The sequence below is a fragment of the Chelon labrosus genome, assembly GCF_963514085.1.
Source record: "Chelon labrosus genome assembly, chromosome: 23".
In the NCBI taxonomy this organism is placed as follows: domain Eukaryota; kingdom Metazoa; phylum Chordata; class Actinopteri; order Mugiliformes; family Mugilidae; genus Chelon; species Chelon labrosus.
In genome coordinates, this window is record NC_140356.1 from 5,909,010 (window position 1) to 5,928,804 (window position 19,795).

The 19,795-nt window shown below is 44.9% G+C and overlaps 1 protein-coding gene across 1 annotated transcript; it reads right to left on the reverse strand.

Moving 5' to 3' along the window:
- Window positions 1-31: 31 nt before the first annotated feature.
- Window positions 32-16,308, reverse strand: LOC311508871 (plexin-C1-like; the record flags this gene model as incomplete). Its single annotated transcript, XM_084573860.1, has 15 exons — window positions 32-90; window positions 557-680; window positions 773-949; window positions 1,773-1,881; window positions 2,014-2,193; window positions 2,335-2,468; window positions 2,603-2,644; window positions 3,325-3,400; window positions 4,880-4,982; window positions 5,230-5,389; window positions 11,321-11,426; window positions 11,506-11,606; window positions 11,698-11,832; window positions 14,999-15,121; window positions 15,310-16,308. 15 exons carry the CDS (start codon window positions 16,306-16,308, stop codon window positions 32-34), a joined length of 2,628 nt encoding a protein of 875 aa, XP_084429986.1.
- Between the last annotated feature and the right edge of the window lie 3,487 nt (window positions 16,309-19,795).

The window sequence follows — 19,795 nt, forward strand, 5'->3', positions numbered from 1 at the left end:
TGAGAATGGCTGGAGAACTAGACATCCGTGGTCAGAGCTTGTTCATCTCAGCGGTGAGTCTCTTCTGCCAGTGACAGATAAACACCAACACTGAAAGATGAAGAGTTACTGATTCAAACTGAGCAGAAAAATAGAATTTCCTCTATTAAGTGGAACAGAAAAATCATTAAACATAATGCAATGTGCAAGTTGTGACTTTGACATAAACCGTTGATGGATCAAAAACACTTACCAAATATGACACAGGGTATCAGCATCAAACGCACTGTCAGAAGGACCTGATGAACTAAAGGCAGAGGACCTAGCTTCACTGTCTGGCCACCATACATTATCTAGAAAACAATAATGGCACTTCCATTGAAAAGAAATTTCACAGTGGAATGTCACAAAGGATCAGTCAGTCAAAAATCTATTTACTGTGTTCATCAAAGGTTTTAGGTAAATGTCTCTATTTGAAAGTCATTGCATTAAAACTAAACTGCAGTATTTTCCAGTTTAAAGGAATGTTTTACCTCTATGTGCTGAAATGTATAGCTGGATGTGGTTTGTATCTCACAGGTGAAAAAGTCAGTCTGGTTGTTGGTTTCTCTGCCTTCCATGATGCAGGGGTATTTATTTTCATCATTAACACCCCACACTGACAACTCTGCTGCTGTCATCTCCAGTTTATCTGCCTTTTTCTGAAATGATAAAATGACAAATGCTTGATGTTTGCACATCTGTTAAGAAAATATAAAATAAAAATAATAATAAAAAAAGTTAAAAGGTGGACCTGTATTGTGATGCGAGCCCCATCCGCTGTCATTGTGGATGTGAAGGTGGTGAACACAGGGTCTGGATAGGTTATAGTTGTGGAGCAGGCCAAGGATTGATTGGCTACTTTCAAATACACACTGCTGACAGAAATCATCTGAGGGTTTAAAGCTGCAGGTGTCTCATAGGTGAGTTTCTGTGGGGAATTTACATCTGTTATATATAATGGAAACTGGATGTGGCTTGCATGACATGGTAATGATGCTGACATGGCCAGTAAGCAATGCAATTTAATGTCTCAACATAATATTTTATATATATATATATAATAGAACAGAGTTAAACAATGCCAACTAAAGCAGGTCAGATTAAAATTAAGGTAAAAAGCAAAAGTCAAAGGCAAAAACACAAGAGAGTCCACATTTTCATACGCTGTTCAACACCTAACTCAAAGGCAATACTGCTGCTAAATGTCTGATAGTGGGTTCCTGGTAGCTGATAAGACATCCAGACTGACAGTGTTTTCTGAACACTATCATTTCTTTTTTGAGTAACTAAGTTGAGATGATCTAAAGTAGCAGCTAGGCTTCTTGGGTTGCCAGATCAATGGAAAATATGTCTGCATGTCATCTGCATGATTTGGCCAAGTGGAAGCACTTTGATGGAGAATAAAATTGGACCTAAAATTGAACCCTGTGGTACACCAAAAGTAATGTGAAATGTGAACTATGTCAGGTTAGCTCTGGTGACAAAGAAAGTTCTTTCAAAAGGTTTAAAGAATTTAAATTGCGCTCTCTCTCCCTTGTCTGCATTTTCTGTGCTGTGCAATGGTCTAAAACCTGACTGAAATGTCTCAAAGGTACTATATCTATCTTTTATTTCATTAAAATACATTGTATTAAAATACATTTTAAATTTACTTTGTATTTAATTCACAATTAAATACAATATACAAGATATCATATCATATAATGTAATTAATGTTATATAACAAAGGGGCATTGTGTCTGGAGGCCCACCTGAGTGCTGCTGGTTCTGGAAAGTTGGACTTCCTGTTGGCTGTGGCTGTGTGTGATTCCTTCCACAGACTCCAGGTGGACCCCTATGAGTGTGACCTTCCTCTTCCCACTGCAGAACATGGAACAGCAGCCAATCAGAGGAAGCAGCCAATCAGAGAGAAGGTATTTATCTCTGGTTCTTTTGGAGGGCCTACCACTGTGCATTTTGTTGACAGTATTAAACTGACTAATTAAAACTTACCTGGCCCAGGTGCTGCTTGGTGCAATGTTGGTGCAGGATGGTGTTGATCGATAGGTGATTTTAGTGTTGCCATGGCAACTGCTATCTGGCAGTAGAACACATGCTTTCACAACACCTTTCTTATCTGTGCTGGGAATGTGGAACGTCAGACTCACAGCAGTCTTGTTCCATACAGGAGATCTGAAAGAGAAACAGATCAAGACTCACCATCATCACAATAACTATAATGTACAGAAAACATGACACTGTAGAATATGTCAGTTCACGGTATAAGTGTTTTTCTAGTGTAGGTTTTCTAGTGTTGCCTGTAAAGTGACTCACTCTTGTGGAGTACAGTCTAGGTCTGTCTGGATCCTCACTCTGGTCACATTAATGAGGTTCTGACCTGACAACAATGCATGGTTTCTCCCATAGAAAGACACAACACTGGGAGTGATGGAGGAGATTTCTGGCTTCTAACAGAAAAAAAAAAAAAAAAACACACACACAAAAATCACCTTTAAAGCATTACCCTACTGTTATAACATTTAGTGAATGTAGATGATTTGTCAGAGGAACAATGCGTGTGACAGTTGAGGTTCAGACTCACAGAAAAGTTAATCTCAGACTCCATCTTTTTGCAAACATTATCCTGCAGGAGGAAGTGGGGGAGTTAATTCAGCAAGTTTACAGTCACTGTACAGTTGATCCAGAAACTGTTGCATCTAATGTTTGTTCAGATATATAAATATAAAAAAAAACCTGTACATAGCTAACCTAAGGTATATTCAGACACAGAACAACTATTATATAATACAGTGTAATATCTTTCTTAGTGGGCTATATCTGACATGTGTTTGTCTGTCGTGCGCAGAACTAGAAAATAAGATCCATAAAACTTGAGAGATGCAAAAACTTTAAACAGATAATCCGGCTACCAAATGCAGGAAAACAGCTGGTAGAAAAGTATTTAACTGTATAAATGCGTATATAATTATACTCTCATATGACTGCTCCATAGGGAACAGGTAGATGTGGATGTTCTTCCAAAGTATGATAAAACTTCATAATAAATGCACATTCATAACCCCATGACACACTGGCAAAATGTGTTATCTTTTTTTGTTATAAACTAAGTTCGTCCAGCCTTGGTTCAGCTGGCCTACTCCATGCAAATAAGTGAATCTACCAAAACATAGTTATATTGGAACACCAATTTTAAAAGATAAAATGCTTCTGTAAGGAAAATTTAATCAGCATATTCTTGTAGATCCACTGACTTGAACCATGCTTATCTTAAAAACAACCTCAAATAAAAACAAACATTATTACATCCTCCACTCCTTGATTGGACCAGGAACAGCTGTTTTCGTTCCATCCACAGCCAGCCTTGATACACTGCTGACACCTGAAGAACAAACAAACACATATTAACAACTACTCACATGGATCACAATGATTACTACTATAGTACTATGTCAAGTACACTGTAAAACGTCATTTCTAATAAAACAGAAAGTCATCGTAACTGATATGTGTTTGCTTTGTGTGCAGACTCTCAAGTTACGACTAGTTAATACAACTTTAAAGTCAACAGCATTAAAGGGAAACTACTGTTTTTTTACCACCTGGACCTTATTTCTGGCATAAAATTAATGAGTTTCGCAGCAGATAATGTGTTATTTAGAGGCTGGGTTTCGGTGCCCCAGTTGCTTCCACTATATGGATATATGCAGATCTAAATATCTCCTGACTGACTACAAATTACACAAAAGTTATATGGGTGAGTAAACGATCATATTTTATGCCAGAAATAAGGCCCAGGTTGTAAAAAAAAAAAAACGTACTTCCCCTTTAAGTAATGCAACAGTATGTGATGAGGACCCGCCCCTAAAACCCAGAGAAACCTGATACTTATGCCCGACACTAGGTGGCAGCACTTGGCTAGACGTTCTTGGTGATGGCTGCTGGACACTACACTCAAAGCAAAAGGAGAGTTTCTGGCCCGGCCATGTGAAGGTGAGCTGCAGCTAAATGGTAAATTTAACTGCATATTTATTAATTAAACTTAAATATCTTATTCAATATCTGTTGGTGAGAGGTTGCTGGTTAAGTGTATGTCTTTAAATTGCCAAGTTTTGGTTTATTTCTTTACCATTACCATAGCTACCATTCAATGTAAAACACCTTACTGTCACCAAGCTCTCATTAGAGCTAATAGGTTACAGCAGTAGCAACTGTGATGGTTATTGTAGAGGCGAAGCGAACAGCAGTCCTCCTTGACCTTCCTGTCCTCCTTGGAGATGAGAATGCAGACTTCCATACATCATTTGTAAGTTGTCTTTAGTCCTTCTTATTTAAATCAACGCCACAGTTTCACATGTCTTCCAGTCAGCCTGAATCATTGCTGTTGTATGTACGTAATTGGCAAGAAAGATGCTAGCTCCCAACATTGTTTGTTGTTTGTCTTAGAGAACAAATGGAGTTGGTGCTCCCATCAAACTGTTCTCCCTCTTTCTTTCAACGTCTTAAAACTTTTGGTTCAACTCACTTAAAGATTTTAAGGCAGCTCCTTCTTTTTCACTATTACTGTGAATGCTTTGATTTGTAAATATATATTTTTCTTAATGAGTAGTGTTTACTTACCATAACTCAGATCTTTAAGTTATCTGTATTGACATGTTATAGTCTATCTTACATTTAATGACATATTTTACCTTTTTAGGTCAACTTATTACATTTTACAGTGTAGTATATATATATCTATATATTATATCATAGATATCATCCATGGTGATGAAGCACGGTCACAACCAACTATGATCAAAGGATGATAGTTTAATCACAGTATGTGTCTTTGATTTCTAGAAAATACGAATGGACTTACAAGTCAGAAGATGGAGGTCCACTGATGTCAGAGCAGTTGGTTAGCTTCAGTCGCTGTGAAAGTAGCGTCTTCCCAAGTCTGATCTTTACAGTGACATCCAGGCCTGTTAGAGAAAATATTATGAAAAACTTCAGAGTCTTGACCTCTACAACATGACAACACAGATGTGTTAACTGGTAGAATATTTCTTCTGTCAGCGTCATCTCTCTCATTAATATTTTTGGTTGTATGTTGTTATGGTGGGACATGTTGCAAATTAATGAACAGGCCTGATTTATGACAACATAACATCTACAACTCCTCCCTGTGAGATTTTAAGTTAACTGGATTATTTATCTAAAGTTTCTGACCGTCACCAGGAATTGAGCCATGGGATAGGCTGCAGGTGCATTGTGGGAACAGAGAAGGGCTATTTTGTGTACAAAGTTCTCCAGATGATGCAAAGATTTGACAGGCAAAGTTCGACTCCTTCCAGTTCACAGTCAGGTGGGTCTGGATCTTTAGTGTGATCTGAGAAAGGAAGAGAGATGAGTGACAAGTAACGTTAGTTACGTATTGTAACTCCAGATTCTATGAGTATAGGCGCAGCCCTCTAAGAGCTATCGCTGTTGGGTTTATCCCTCGCGCACCTGCGCAGTACTGAGAAAAAATAGTCCACGCCCACCCACAGGGGGCCCCACCTAGACGGAGTATAAATACCCGTGTTAACATACAATCAGCTCCCAAATAAAAGGCTTTTCTTTTAGCCACAGGGAACCAGTGGGGCCCCTAGCTTAGAGGGCTGCGCCTATACTCATAGAATCTGGAGTTACAATACGTAACTAACGTTCTATTTCGTATAGGCTACGCCCTCTAAGAGCTATCGCTGTTGGGATAAGGGCGTAGCAGGATATAGTCTATGCCACACTGGTTCCATACAGTACCAGAAGCACAAACATACCCGCTACTTAAATAAACACAGCTCCATCCATGCCCAACCATTACGCTGTGCGTAATGACGCAGTCCACATTCCTCAGAATATACTGAGGAGAAAGGACAGTTGGGAAAAATCAAGACGAATGATGAAGTCTCGCATTGCAACAGAGGAACAAAGCAGAGACAAGAATAAACACATCACTCTGACAGAACACTCAGAACAGAGTGAGTCATGGAAAACTGGGACACATCCCGCAGATAAAAGCGAACAAAAGAACAGGGGGAAGACCAAGATGCCGCCGTGCATATGTCTTCCACCGTCATTCCTCCATATAAAGCTGTGGAGGACGCGATTCCTCTGGTGGAGTGCGCCCTGATGCGCTCCGGGGGGTCCGACCCGGACGCAACGTACGCCTGTGTAACCGCCTCACACAGCCAGTGTGACAGGCGCTGTGAAGACAGAGGAAGCCCCTTAGATCGGTCTCTGTAATGAACAAATAGACGCTGAGAGCGGCGTGTAGAAGCCGTGCGCGCCACATAGCATGACAGCGCACGCACTGGACAGAGAAGATGAGACATGGCTTCTTCCTCTGATCTGTGAGGAGGGGGGAAGAACCCCTCCAGCGTTACCACTCTTGATCTGAACGAACTGGTGATGCTTTTAGGCGTAAAAGCTGGGTTCGGGCGCAGGACAGCTGAACTGCCATCTCCCTGTATTCTGAGACATGATGGAGCCACAGAAAGAGCAGACAAATCACTGACTCTTTTTGCAGATGTTAAAGCCAAAAGCAGGGCCGCTTTAATGGACAGAAACTTGAGCGGAACCTGATCCAATGGCTCAAAAGGAGGTTTAATCAGCGCGCGTAAAACCAGCGCCAAATCCCACTGAGGAGCAAATGAGCGAGACACAGGTCGATTTCTCCGCACACCTCTCAGAAAACGCTTCACCAGCGGATGACTGTAAACTGATCTGTCGCCAAAACCTTCGTGACAGGATGACACAGCCGCAGTGTAAGTCTTAACCGTGCTGAAAGCCAGATTCCTGTCAACCAGTGTTTGCAGGAAAGAAAGCACATGAGGCAGAGGACACGCAGTGGGGTCTAAATTCCTTTCTACGCACCAGCGCTGAAAGGCCGCCCACTTCGCCGTGTATGACGCTCTAGTAGACGCGGCCCGTGCGCCCTGTATCGTGCGCACAACATCCTGAGAGAGGCCTAACCTCTCTAAACGTTGCCGCTCAGCGGCCAGGCCCATAACCGTTGCCCCAGCACCGGGTAACTCCTGATTACCCCTCCTGCCTGTGAAAGCGCGTCCCCGCGCCACGGCAGTTCCCAGGGCCGGCCCGACACTAGCCGCCGCAGACACGGAAACCATGACGCATTCGTGCGCACCGGGGCTATCAGAACCATGGACAGCCGCTCCTCCAGCACTCGGTCCAGAACCCGAGGGATGAGCGGAACCGGTGGGAAAGCGTACAGCAACATCCTGGGCCACGGACGATGTGCGAACGCGTCCACTCCCAGCGGAGGATTGTCCCGTGAGCTCAGACTGAACCACAGGTCGCACTGTGCGTTCCCGAGTGCAGCAAACAGATCCACTTCGGCTCTGCCGAATCTGATCCACACCTGGGAAATCAGATCGGAATGGAGGCTCCAGTCCCCCTGACGGGGGCCTCCCCTCGACATGATGTCTGCGCCTCTGTTCAGTTCGCCCGGTATATACGCTGCTCTGATGGACAGACAGTGTGTGTGCGTCCAGCATAAGAGCTGTCTCGCTATATTCAGCAGCCGAGCAGATCGAACCCCCCCTTGACGGTTTATGTATGCCGCTGTAGCCTTGTTGTCTGTGCGAATCAGCACGTGCTGATCGCGCAGCACAGGGGCGAAGTGCTGAACCACTTTCCACACTGTGAGAAGCTCCAGAGCATTTATGTGGAGAGACATGTGAGCTGGCCACCGGCCACTCACCACCTGAGACAGACACGTCCCCCCCCACCCTGAGAGAGATGCGTCTGTGAACACCGAGATATGTGACGTAGCTCTGCCCAGGGGAATCCCGCCCGACAGGATGCGGGGATTTCCCCAGTAAGCCAAATCGGGACCCACGGAGGGAGGAACGGAGATCATTCTCCTCCGGTGACGCACGGGGTCGACGCGTAACCGAATGAACCATCTCTGTAAACGCCTCATGTGGAGGAGACCCAGAGGGACAACCACGTGAGCTGCTGACATCATCCCCAGCAGCCGCATGAGCGACAGCGCTGTCACCACCCGGGGAGGCGCGACACGCTGCAACAGGGCTGTCAGAGCAGCCACTCGCTGCTGTGACAGCCGTGCTGTCATGCTGGCAGAGTTCAAGTCCACGCCCAGGTATGTGATGGACTGGGAGGGGAAGAGAGAGCTTTTCTCCCAGTTTATGGTGAAGCCCAGGTTTGACAGATGTGACAGCAACTCTGTCGTTTGCACCAGAGCTTCTTCCTCGGATCGAGCTAACAGCAGTAGATCGTCCAAGTAAAACAGCACTCTCATCCCTCTTTTGTGTAACGGCTGCAGAGCTGTTTCCACACATTTGGAGAAAGTGCGAGGGGCCAGGGAATAACCGAACGGCAGGCGGTTGTACTGATATTGAATCCCCTGGAATGAAAAGCGCAGGAACTGTCTGTGCTTTGGGATGATGGGAACGTGAAAATATGCGTCTTTCAGATCCACTGACACACAGTAATCTCCGAGACGCACACACTCCAGCACTCTCTTGACCGTCAGCATGTGGAAAGGTCTGACCATTATTGATTTGTTGAACAGGGACAGATCCAGAATGGGTCTCATTCCCCCTGTTTTCTTGGGAACCAGAAAATAACGGGAGTAAAACCCCCGGTTTTCCTCCCCGTGAGGAACTCTGGAGATTGCATTTTTCGCCAGAAGTTCCTGCAACTCTGACTGGAGAGCTAGACGCTGGTCCTGAGACGACAGAACCGTCTCCACAATCCCGTTGAAGCGGGGAGGTGGAGAGGCGAACTGCAGGGTGTAACCCCTGTTTATCAGCCTGCTCATCCAGCTGTCCATCACACAAACGCGCTGCCACACCGAGAAGCGCTCGGAGAGCGGGCGTACATTTTCCTGCTTCGCTGCCGTTGTCATGGAAACGAGCTGCGACAGAGCCCTCGCCGCCGTCACGTGAGGCGGGGAAACCCCGGAAGTGACCCATGGGGGGCTGCTGACGAAAGGGCTGAGAGGGAATCCCCGAGAGCTGCGCTGCAGCGGAGGATCTCCCTGAAGCCGCGTTAGACGCACTAACAGCAGTGACTTTACATCGCCGTTTAGTGGGAGAAGGTCCACAAACGCGATGATGCGACGTGTCAGCGCACTCGCTCTCTGCTGAGAGAGAGGAGCCGCAGTTTACGGGCAGGTGAGTGTGTGAGTGTGCGTTGTCCACACGAGGCGCACGTGCAGCTCTCGTGGGCTCATTGTCACACAGGTTTCCTTGTGATGGGGAAAAATCTGTTTGATAAACAGAGGTTGTGTAGTGCTTCAACACTTCGAGACCGAGCTGTCCGCTAACCGGCAGGTTAGGGAGAGCCGGCTCGCTCTTTGTGGGGAACATGTGAGTAACTACAGCTGTGTCAGCAGAGACAGGTGCAGGTTGTTTGTTCGGTAGGATGTTGCTCATTAAGGGGAGATGTTTTTGTTTTATTTCAAAACAATCTGTCCCACTAACGGCAGCGTTAACATCAAGAACATTAACACACATGTCCCCCCCCCTCACGTCAGCGTCTCCGGCCCTGCTTATTCGGAGGCTCAAAGGGAGGGTTGGCCCCGCCGTAGCCAGAGTGGGCGGCTTTCGGGGCCTTCTGAAAAGCCTGCCGACCAGCCGAGGAGGGTGGGAAGGGAGGCCGACCCGGTGTGGCGGAGGAAGCCGAGTGGTGAGGTGCAGTTCCCGCAGCTGCAGGAGGTCGCCTCCGGCCCCGACGCTGCTCGTTGTCGTACCGTCCGCCGCCGGGACGGTTCGGACGACGCTCCACAAAGCGCTGCTGGCGCGGAGGAGGTTGGCCCCAGCGCACGTGACGTCTGATGGACTCCGCTTCCTCGGAAGCAGCTTTCATGGAGTCCACCATGGCACGAAAACGCGGCCCAAACAACCCGTCCGGGTGGATCGGAGCCTCCAGGAGTTCTCTTCTGGATGCCTCGGGAATGCGAGTCTGCTCCAGCCACAGGCGGCGGTGCTGCAGAGTCGCCCAGGCGGCCTGTCGGGCCATGCAGACGGCGGAGCAAGCGCAGAGTGTGAGGGCGGCGCTGGCTGCGTTGCTTAGCTCCGTGGCTAGCTCGGGAGGCATCCCGGGATCTGCTGCGATCTTCAGAACGCTGGAGAGCAGCAGGGCGATGTTGTTCGTCGCAGCAGATGCTTGGAAGGCACACTGGTGGATCCGGTCTGCCTGCCGAGCGACGTACTGGTCTCTGGGTGCAGGCAGTAAGGGCCGCCGTCCGGCTGCCGTACCGCTGACACCAAAGAAGGTGGTGAGGTTGTCCTCCAGCGGAGGTACCGCCGGGAACCCTCTGTCGCTGAAACCACCGACTTTGGTGATTGGCACATAGGTGGAGACAGGTGCCTTCAGGTTCTTCGGGTCCTCCGCCGCGCCCTCCTGGTACTTCCGGATGGGCGGGAAGAGAGGCCACACGGCGTCTCGCCTGCTCGGCTGAGCGAGGGGAAACACACCGCACATTTCGTCCGGCTGTGCGGACTCTTGAGCCGGCGGAACCGGAAGCTCCCGGCGAGCGGCCGCCTGCTTAATGATGTTTGGCAGCTCTTTAATTAGGCCGCCAATCGATGGCAGGGCGGTGGTGGCAGAGGAAGGGATCCCGGGGACACATCCTGTCCCAGCGTGCTCCAGCTCTTCCGGCTGGGAGAGGGGAGGGACAGGGAAGTCAGCCTGCGAGAGCTCAGACTCGTCCGAGTCCGATAAGTCAGGCGGGTCCAGGACATCCAGGGCCTCCTCCACGGTGTAGGTCTCTCGCAGAGGCCAGACGTCGTCCACCGCCGTGGTGAAGAGTTCAACCCGCCGCCGCTTCTCTTCAGGAGGGAGGAGCGCGCAGTACGGGCAGGAGGACCGCGAGGTCAAGGCCAAGCCAGCGTGCTGGGCTCCCAGGCAGATCCCGCAGCGGGTGTGGAGGTCGAAGCCGGAGACACGGCCATCGCAGGAAGAACACGGCCTGTCCTCGTCCGCCGAGGAGGCTGCCGTCGCCGTCGACATGGTGAGTTCTTGCTAGCTAGCTAGCTTCTTGAAGAGTTTTTAGTTCTCAAAAGTACTTGCAGCTTGGTGGCTGAAAGAAAATGGGAGCTGATTGTATGTTAACACGGGTATTTATACTCCGTCTAGGTGGGGCCCCCTGTGGGTGGGCGTGGACTATTTTTTCTCAGTACTGCGCAGGTGCGCGAGGGATAAACCCAACAGCGATAGCTCTTAGAGGGCGTAGCCTATACGAAATAGAACTGATAGTTACAGTTGTATAGTGTTAGTGTATAACCTGTACCTCTCCACTGGGGTTCTTTACAACTTTGTGAGAAACTATTTTCTCTTGGAAATCATCAGGAATGGACAACCAGTCAGAATCTTTGCAGTCGTCTTCAAATGTGCATCTGGGAAAAGAGAAATCTCTTATAACCAAGTTCATGAAGGGTCTTTGAAGATGTCAGATGCAGATGTTGTTTCTCTGACCTTTGTTTAGAGCCACACCAGACACAGTATGGATCCTGTGCAGACCAACACTCCTGTACATTTGTGTAAGTGCTGCGCTTTGATACAGGTACACGCTTCATCTGGAAAAAACAACAGACACTTAGAGACACTTCAAAATACAGTAAAGGTACATATGACACTAAAATAATAGGGAGTGAGTAATAGCAGTACCTGGTTTCTAAATGCCACGTAGACATGTTTCTGATCTACTTGATCCAGTTGTATTTTGGGAAACACTTGGCGGTCGTCATTGGCCCTGTAGAGCACCGTGGGACAAGCAGGGTGATAGTTCCTGTCCACAGCAAGCTGACAACAACAATGTATCTGTGTTACATACCTTCAAATCAAAAGCAATTGAAGCTCCGATCAATAAAGAAAGATTGTCGAATTATAAAAAATACAAATATCAGATTTTTCCACATTCATTTAGCTACAACCAAGAAAATTATGTTAAATAGTTAGCAAATAAACATGTAACTTGATGTAATCAACTTCATAATATTGACTTCTAAAATGTTTGTTATCATCAATCAATCTCATGAAAAGCCCAGTATCAATTCTGTTTTCTTTATTCTTTTGCAAACAGAATGGCACAGAGAATTAAGCTAATACATATCAGACTTTAGCTACACATGCAGTAATAGTTCATAGAATCAGTTCAACGTTGTTTTTTTCACGTGTCTTCAAAAAAAAAAAGCACATTGAAGTTTTTGTGTGCCTCAAAACATTCTACATTTCTGTATAAAAATGACTCAGAACATCAGTGGATTTTCTCAGTCAAGTCCTGACAGTAGACAAAGAGAACCCAATCAAACAAACTGAACAAAAATATTATACTTGTGTATTTGTTTATTTAAGAAAATTTGCCAATATAACATATCTGTGAGAAAGCCCAACAGGTGAAACGCCATCTACTGGTGAAAGTCAGAAATGCGGCCTGAACAGGTCAGGACATGCTCAGCCACACTGACAAGCAGCAGACCAGCTAGTGAGCAGACTGTGTGAAGCTGCATGGACTTTGTGTGTTTCTCATATCATGTGTGCGTTCTTGAGGAAATGTAAGTGCTTTCTGCTTCTTAGTCATGGATATTTTGATTATTTATTCCAGTTTGTGTTACAGGGAAGTATTTGTGTGAGTTTGAGTTAGCGAAGTAGCCTGTAGCCCAGTAGTTGTTAGCTCTGCCTCTTGCTAGCACTGCAGCTAAGTTTGGATGCCTGTGATGGCTTAATTATGAATATTTCATTTGCTAGCACCAATGTTGCAACTCAGTTTATTGTTGTGATTGTGACTAAGCTTATTGTTAATGAGGAGTTTTAAAGTCAAATTATTACTGGTGGTGGTTACTTTGATATGTAAGGCTCCAATGCTGTTAAGCATACTTTGCCTCTGCTAATGTTATGTTGGAAATTGTAGTTTCCTCCACCATATATATATATATATTACATTTCTGTTGTTATATTATTCTTAAATAGCAGTTTCTTTATGAATGTTTATTCTGATTTAACTGTTGGATAATCTTCTGAGCATATTTTCTCATACATTTATTGCTTTTTCTTTATATTTTCAGACCACACATAAACATATGTTGTACAATGATGGTGAAGTCCAGTAACCTTTATTAAAGAAGACAAAACAGATCTCTCTGTCCAAGTGCCTTGATTCTCTAATCGGAATCATAGTCCACAATCTGCCGCCTCAACCAGCAATCTTTCTTTCTGAGTCTCGCCCCTCAAACAATATCTGTGAGTTGCATCTGTTCAGAAGTGTTTCTAAGTGTTACAGTGTTCATTGCCCCATTTTGTTTAAAAGGGATTTTTCGTGGTCTGATCTCCATCTGATCCGGCTTGCTATCGCTGATAGCGCACAAGTCATTCTACGAAAGAAAGGTCAGAGAGGAATCCTGACCTTAATCCAAGAGAAATGTTGTGAATGAAGCTAGCAATTAATATGAGGAAACCCACCAACATCTCAGAACTGAAGCGGTTCTGTACTGAGGAAAGGGCTAAAATTCCTCCAAGCTGTTGTTGATGACTGATCAGCAGTTACCGTAAGTTGCGCTGTTATTTCTGATGGTGCTAAACAGATCTGACATGGACTCAATAAAGCGAGGCATCTTTCACCCTACAACTGAGTGAAGACTAACCACAATTAGCAAACAGCTATTAGAATTCTGTGGTCTGTATGCGAAGTGGTACACAGGACGTGAAACCAACAGGTGGAAAGATACGCACAGAGAAGAAAAAATAACACTCACAGTGCAGCTCGAGTATATAATGTGACAGGAATAAGCAATGTAAAAAAATTATAATAAAGAACGCTGTCTTACACAAAATGTTAAATAACTAAAGCACGTACAGTCCATGCTACTAATATTTGGATGCATTTTTTTGGCATGCAAAAAGTGTATTTAAGTGCCAAATCGTGTTTAACAACCCGACAAAGGTGTCAGTACTCATTAGATTCTATTTCATTTTAGTGTGGTTATTACAGTGAATCACATAATTATAAAGGTTTCTGTTTCTGTCTCATATAAATGAAGCTCTTTCCATTGCTGTCTCAAACAACTCCCTGGTCCACACATTATTTCCTGTTTCTATCAGCAGTTGCTTCTGCCCTTACATTAGTGTCACAAATCTCTCTCCGGTCACCTAGCATCTTACAGTTATCAACACAACAAAATGAATGTTGGTAAAAGTTGGACATGACCTTGCCTTTAACTACACATCGTCTGTAAAACACTTTGAGGACAGTGAATCATGAGCATGCATAACTTCTAAAGCCACTGGGTCACTAGTGTTATTGATGATGTGGCTGAAGACATTGAATTCTCTAGTGTACAGAGGTAAACTGTGGCTCAGATGTAGACAAATGCAGCAAATATGATTGGACAGTGCTTCACAGTACAGATGGTCCATGACCCTAAAAATACTGTGAAAACAACCCAGGAGTTTTTGAAAAAGGTAAAGTTGAATATTCTGCAATGGCTGAATCAGTCATGTAATCTTAACCCGATGCGGCATGAACTGAACATACTGAAGACAAAACCAGCAAACAAACAAACAATTAGTGATATATACAGTATATAGAGTTGTTGGGACCTGAACCTGGTGGTAAGTGATGGAAGCTCACCATGAGTATCAAACTGACAATTTAGTAAATATTATGAGACTGATTTGATGGACTGGCTATCTTTTCCCTTCTCAGAAGGTGATCTAGTAATTTAGATCCAATTATTTAATAATAAATAATTATTTTTGATAATTATTAATCATTCATGATAGCCAAATCCAATATTTAGAGCCCTTACTACACGGGCCCAAAGCAGTATAATTTAATTAACTGTCCGTGCCTCCAGCTAAAGTGAGGATGTCGTCTAGAGAAAGGTCTGGCCCCTAATATGACCTAAAGGAAACCAAGATGCCTGATAAGGTAATATTTTCCACAATAACATCACTCTTTATACACACTTACCTTAATGAGCTGTCCATCTCCTGTACCAATGAAGAAAACCATCCATGTCTTCTTCCTCACTGCCAGCACAGAGGTCATGTAGGGCTGCCTGAAGAGTACTGCCTTTGGTTTAAGGGTCTTAGGCTGAGAAACAGAACAGAACATACAAAGAACGTCCTTAAAGTGAGTCAATATATGATGTTTCTAATTTAGTGACTTTGTAGGAACCACACAATAATGAAGTGATGAACGTTTATCTTGCATGAATGACCAGAGAAGACATACTGTGAAAGGTAGAGTCAACATCTAATCACCATTAAAACGTTATTTACCTGCTTCTGGTTGTTACTATCCACATAGTAGAAGTCTGGATCCTTATCTTTCTCTAAGCTGAGATCAAGACTGATGTCAAACACCACCAGCTCAGTGTTGCTTTGTTCTCCGTCCACACTGAACACTCCGCTCCAAAGCACCGTCTGTCCACCTGGGATGACCGAGGAGGCCAGAAGTCTGCTGTCTTCATCGTCAGAGACTCTGAGAGTCGCCCCCCGCAGAGACTTGAGAGTTTCGGTTTTACTTGTTTTGCCTTCAAGCCAAATGAGACGGACTTTGTTGCTTTTAGCCTCACTTCTTACGTTGGAGAGCAGATAGATGGTCGAGTTGATCTGAAATCCGTCTACAAACTCCACATCGCCTTTATTTCTGATCAAAGGTGTGACTCCTGATCCATCAGTTTGAGAAAAAATACCTCCCTGGTCTTTGTAATCCGCATTTTGAAGGTTGATGGTCTGAGCATCAAAGGAACAGTCACTCTTTTCGGGCTGCATCGCGGTCAGAATATAAGTCTGTGTCTGAGTTGGATTCTTCTTAACATCCACCAGGATACCGACGAACGGGCTGTTGCGTCTCAGTGGTCCCACCTGGACGTGTTCTCTGTACAGAAAGTTAGAGATGTTCCTCAGGTCCAGAACCTCGCAGTAACCACACTGATTGTCGGTCACACCGCAGATGATCTGAGCGTCATTCTCAACAAATGGTAATAATAAGTTGACGCTGAAAGTTGCGTTCCAGGCAGCCGTCTCAGAGACCCGGTCAAACTGATCAAGACTCTCTTTACCGGGCTTCAAGATTCCTCTCTGGGTCAGACTGTGGATCAGAGTCAGGTCGTGGCTCAGCTGGTACAGCTTCTTCTCTGTAGCGATATAAACCGTGTTGGTGGCCGCTGCGAAGTGGCGGATGTCTCCATCGAAGGAGAAACCTCCTCCATCCTCCTCCAGACACCGACCCTGTTCTCCCCAGAGAATACAAAGCAGACCGAGCAGCAGGATCATTTTCCAGCAACGGTGCCAGCTCTGGTTGGATACCCTCATACACTGAAGCTCTGCATAGCGCTCTGATCTCTGACACTGCGTCTCTAGAGCCGCGCGTAAAAGCGCAGCGAGACTCTGAAAAGTGGGAGGAGGGAGCGCGCTGAGTGACACGAACACTCACAGCGTTTCTAGGCTTGCATTTCTTTTTATTTTTCTACTTTAACACTTGAACTTGAGCATTAATTTATGCTGCCTTTCTTTTCTTTTCTTTTCTTTTCTTTTAAACTGGGCACCTGATGGCTTTTTCTCCATCGTGTTAACTTGGCAGTAAAGAATCACTACATTACCCATCAGTCAAGAGTCAGGACTTCAGAGAAGAGGCAGAATTCTGTTTGTGAAACGATGGGCCTGTATTAACAGTAGAATGAACAAATTCCTTTGTGGTTTATTTGGCAGCGTTTTGTGGTGTCATTTTAAATACATAGTAGTCTACTGTAGAGGTCTGCTGTTTGATAGATGCCCTCATCTCTGCTCCCCATCTGAAATCAAACTGGCCCCTCATCTCCCTCTAAGTCTGTTACTCAGTGCAGGTCTTTTTTGGGCCTGTTTTGCTGCGTCTTGTTTTGACGGCTTGCCACCATTGATGGACAAATGGATTCTGAATTATACCATCCAATTCTAAAAGAAAGCATCTTCAGAGAACTGCGTCATGCAGCAAGACAATGAGCCCAAGAACACAAGTCTTTCTACAAAAGGATGATTGAAGAAAAACAAAATCAGTGCTTTAATAATAGGAAGGATATGCACAAATGATTGATTAATCTTTTTTTGCAGATCTTATTCAGCAGTATACCAGCTGTGAGTGTGTGTGGTATGTGGTCAGATATATTCTCAGAGCTCTCGCATTTTCTGTAACTGCATGAGAGTGACTGTGGTGAGAATCAAAGGCCCCTGTGGGAAGAAGAGTCACAATGCCACTAGTCGTCTATAAACGAAGTGATTAAAAAAGCACATACTGAACATACATATAGTGTGTCGTTTATTTCGTTTTTAGAAAATGATGCTGGAAGCAATGTCAGTACTTCTGTGGATACCTCAGGGTTGTGCTGCCAGCTCTGACTCTTTATCTGAATGAAATCTCAGTCGTGCCTCAAAAACCCTGTTCAGTGAGGTGCCCGTTATAGTGAGGAAGGATGGCTTAGACAGACTGACAAATTCAGTGATACTACCACTCCAACATCATATAAAATTATTTTTTATTGTTAAGTAGTCTCTTTATCTTTGCATTTGTTTGTGTATTCAGTCAGACATTGTGCACACTAGGCTTAGCAACTGGACGATGTTGAGAGCGATGAGGACAAATTGTCCTCCCCCTTCTGTGGTGCGTCATCCATACCTCCCTATAGAACAAACAGCCCATGTGCAGCATTCATGTACGGCTCCTTTACAGATGATGAACCCAGCTCATTCATTTTAAAGGCCAGCATGCAACTTCTACAAACCGACTGTACCGTGCATCTGTGAAAAAAAGAAACTTATGCCGGGAAGAATATATGAGAAGATGCTTTACTTCCTTCCGCTGTGGTGGAAGTTGAGGTCTGACAGTTTTTATTTCACGTCACGTTGCACACCAATCAGCCATAACATTATGATTAGTGACAGGTGAAGTGAATAACACTGACTGTACTTACCATGACACTGGGAGGGATATATTGATATTTTGACTGGATAGACGACTGGGTCAGAGCGTCTCCAAAACTGCAACAAGGTCATGGGTCAGCCAAGGCTCACTGATGCACGTGGAGAGTGAAGGCTGCCCCGTGTGATCTGATCCAACAGCACGAGCTCTTATCATGCTGGCTCTGATAGAAAGGTGCCGGAACACACCGTGCGTCACAGTTTGTTCTGTTTGTTTTGAGACCAATGGGTTCCAGTACTTTGTATGTGCAATATTGATTCAGCATTACAATGGAGTCACCATTTACACACATGTATTGACTGTGATTGAGGAAGCAGAGGGTGACTCTTCCTGCGAATCACCTGTAGCACAGAGGGCACTGAAGTCAGCTAGTTGCCTCAGTCAGTTGCTGTTGTTGGTCAGTGCCTCATTGTATTTCATGGTGAGTCAGGGTGCCCATGCTGAACCCAGTCCACAGCTGGGGAACACATGGCAACAGGATGTACTATAGGAAGAAGGCCAGTGGAGGCAGTGTGATGCTTTGGGTAATGTTCTGCTGGGTGACCTTGGCTCCTGCCACGTTGCAGACCACGTACACACTTTCATGGACACGGTAGACCCTGATAGCTGTGGCCTCCTTCAGCAGAACAATGCTCCCTGCCACAAAGCATAAATAGATCAGGACTGGCTTGAGGAGCACAACAACGAGTTCAACGTTTTGATTTTCCCTCCAAATTCCCCAGATTTCAATCCGTTCGAGCGACTGTGAGATAAGCCAAACAACAAGTCAAATCCAGGAAGGCCACACATCACAACTTGTAGGACTTAAAGGACCTGCTGTTCTCTTTTCCTCTTCTTTCTACTTTATTCTTCTCCTTCCAATGAAATCCAGAGATGTCTGTGGGTGTCAGTCTCTTTTGTAACTCCTTTATCCTTACTATATTTCAAATTTCAATGCCTCCTCTACCCCAGTCATTCAGTCCATTCTAGTGTTTACAGTACACTCATGGCTTTGCTGATGTATAGTGGTATTCATCAGTGATATGCAAATACACATTTAACAGGTAAATGCAATTCAGTGCTAAAGCCATGCACCAGTACAACATTTAGATGGAGAGCTGTCAGAGAAACCCGATTTTTTCGTGGAATTGCATACCTGCCAACTTTTCAAAAAACCTTGGAGTGAGATTTTGTCGTGGGTGACCAAAATTATGCCGTGCACGCAGTCACACAAATTGGTGGCTCAGATATAAGATAATTGGAATTAATTTGATGTTGTACCCATGTTGTAGCTACCCTGCATTCTGGTGGTTGGTGGGGAGGTCCAAAGCTGTTGATAGGGGCAGCCCACTGAAGATGGACAATATTGGTTACATTCTGTGAAGCAGACATAGCTGAAGGTCCACCCCCAGGAGATTTTAGATTAAGTAGATGTGGTTTCCAGCATTCTAGTGCATTTTTGGGCGGTCTGCTAAAGATGTGCAATACCTGAATTTATTCTGATTCATGTTCGGCATCATGACTTCTTAGTCTGTAGACTTGAGCTGAACATTCAACCAGAAAACTATCGGTGTGCCTAAATGACAATAAAGCCTTATTCATAGATCAGTGTTTAAGATTTGACCTAGGTAGGTTGATTGATATTTTGATTAAAATGGTATTAAACTAATTCTTAACTAAAACCTAACCTATGTTGTGAATAATTGTATTCTTAAGAGCACTTAATGATTTATGTTCAGCCAAAAACGACACAAGATTAGTTCGGGAGGGACATTATTCTTCATTCAAAGTCTCCCACCACATGGTCCATCAGAGACAAATAAAGAGCAA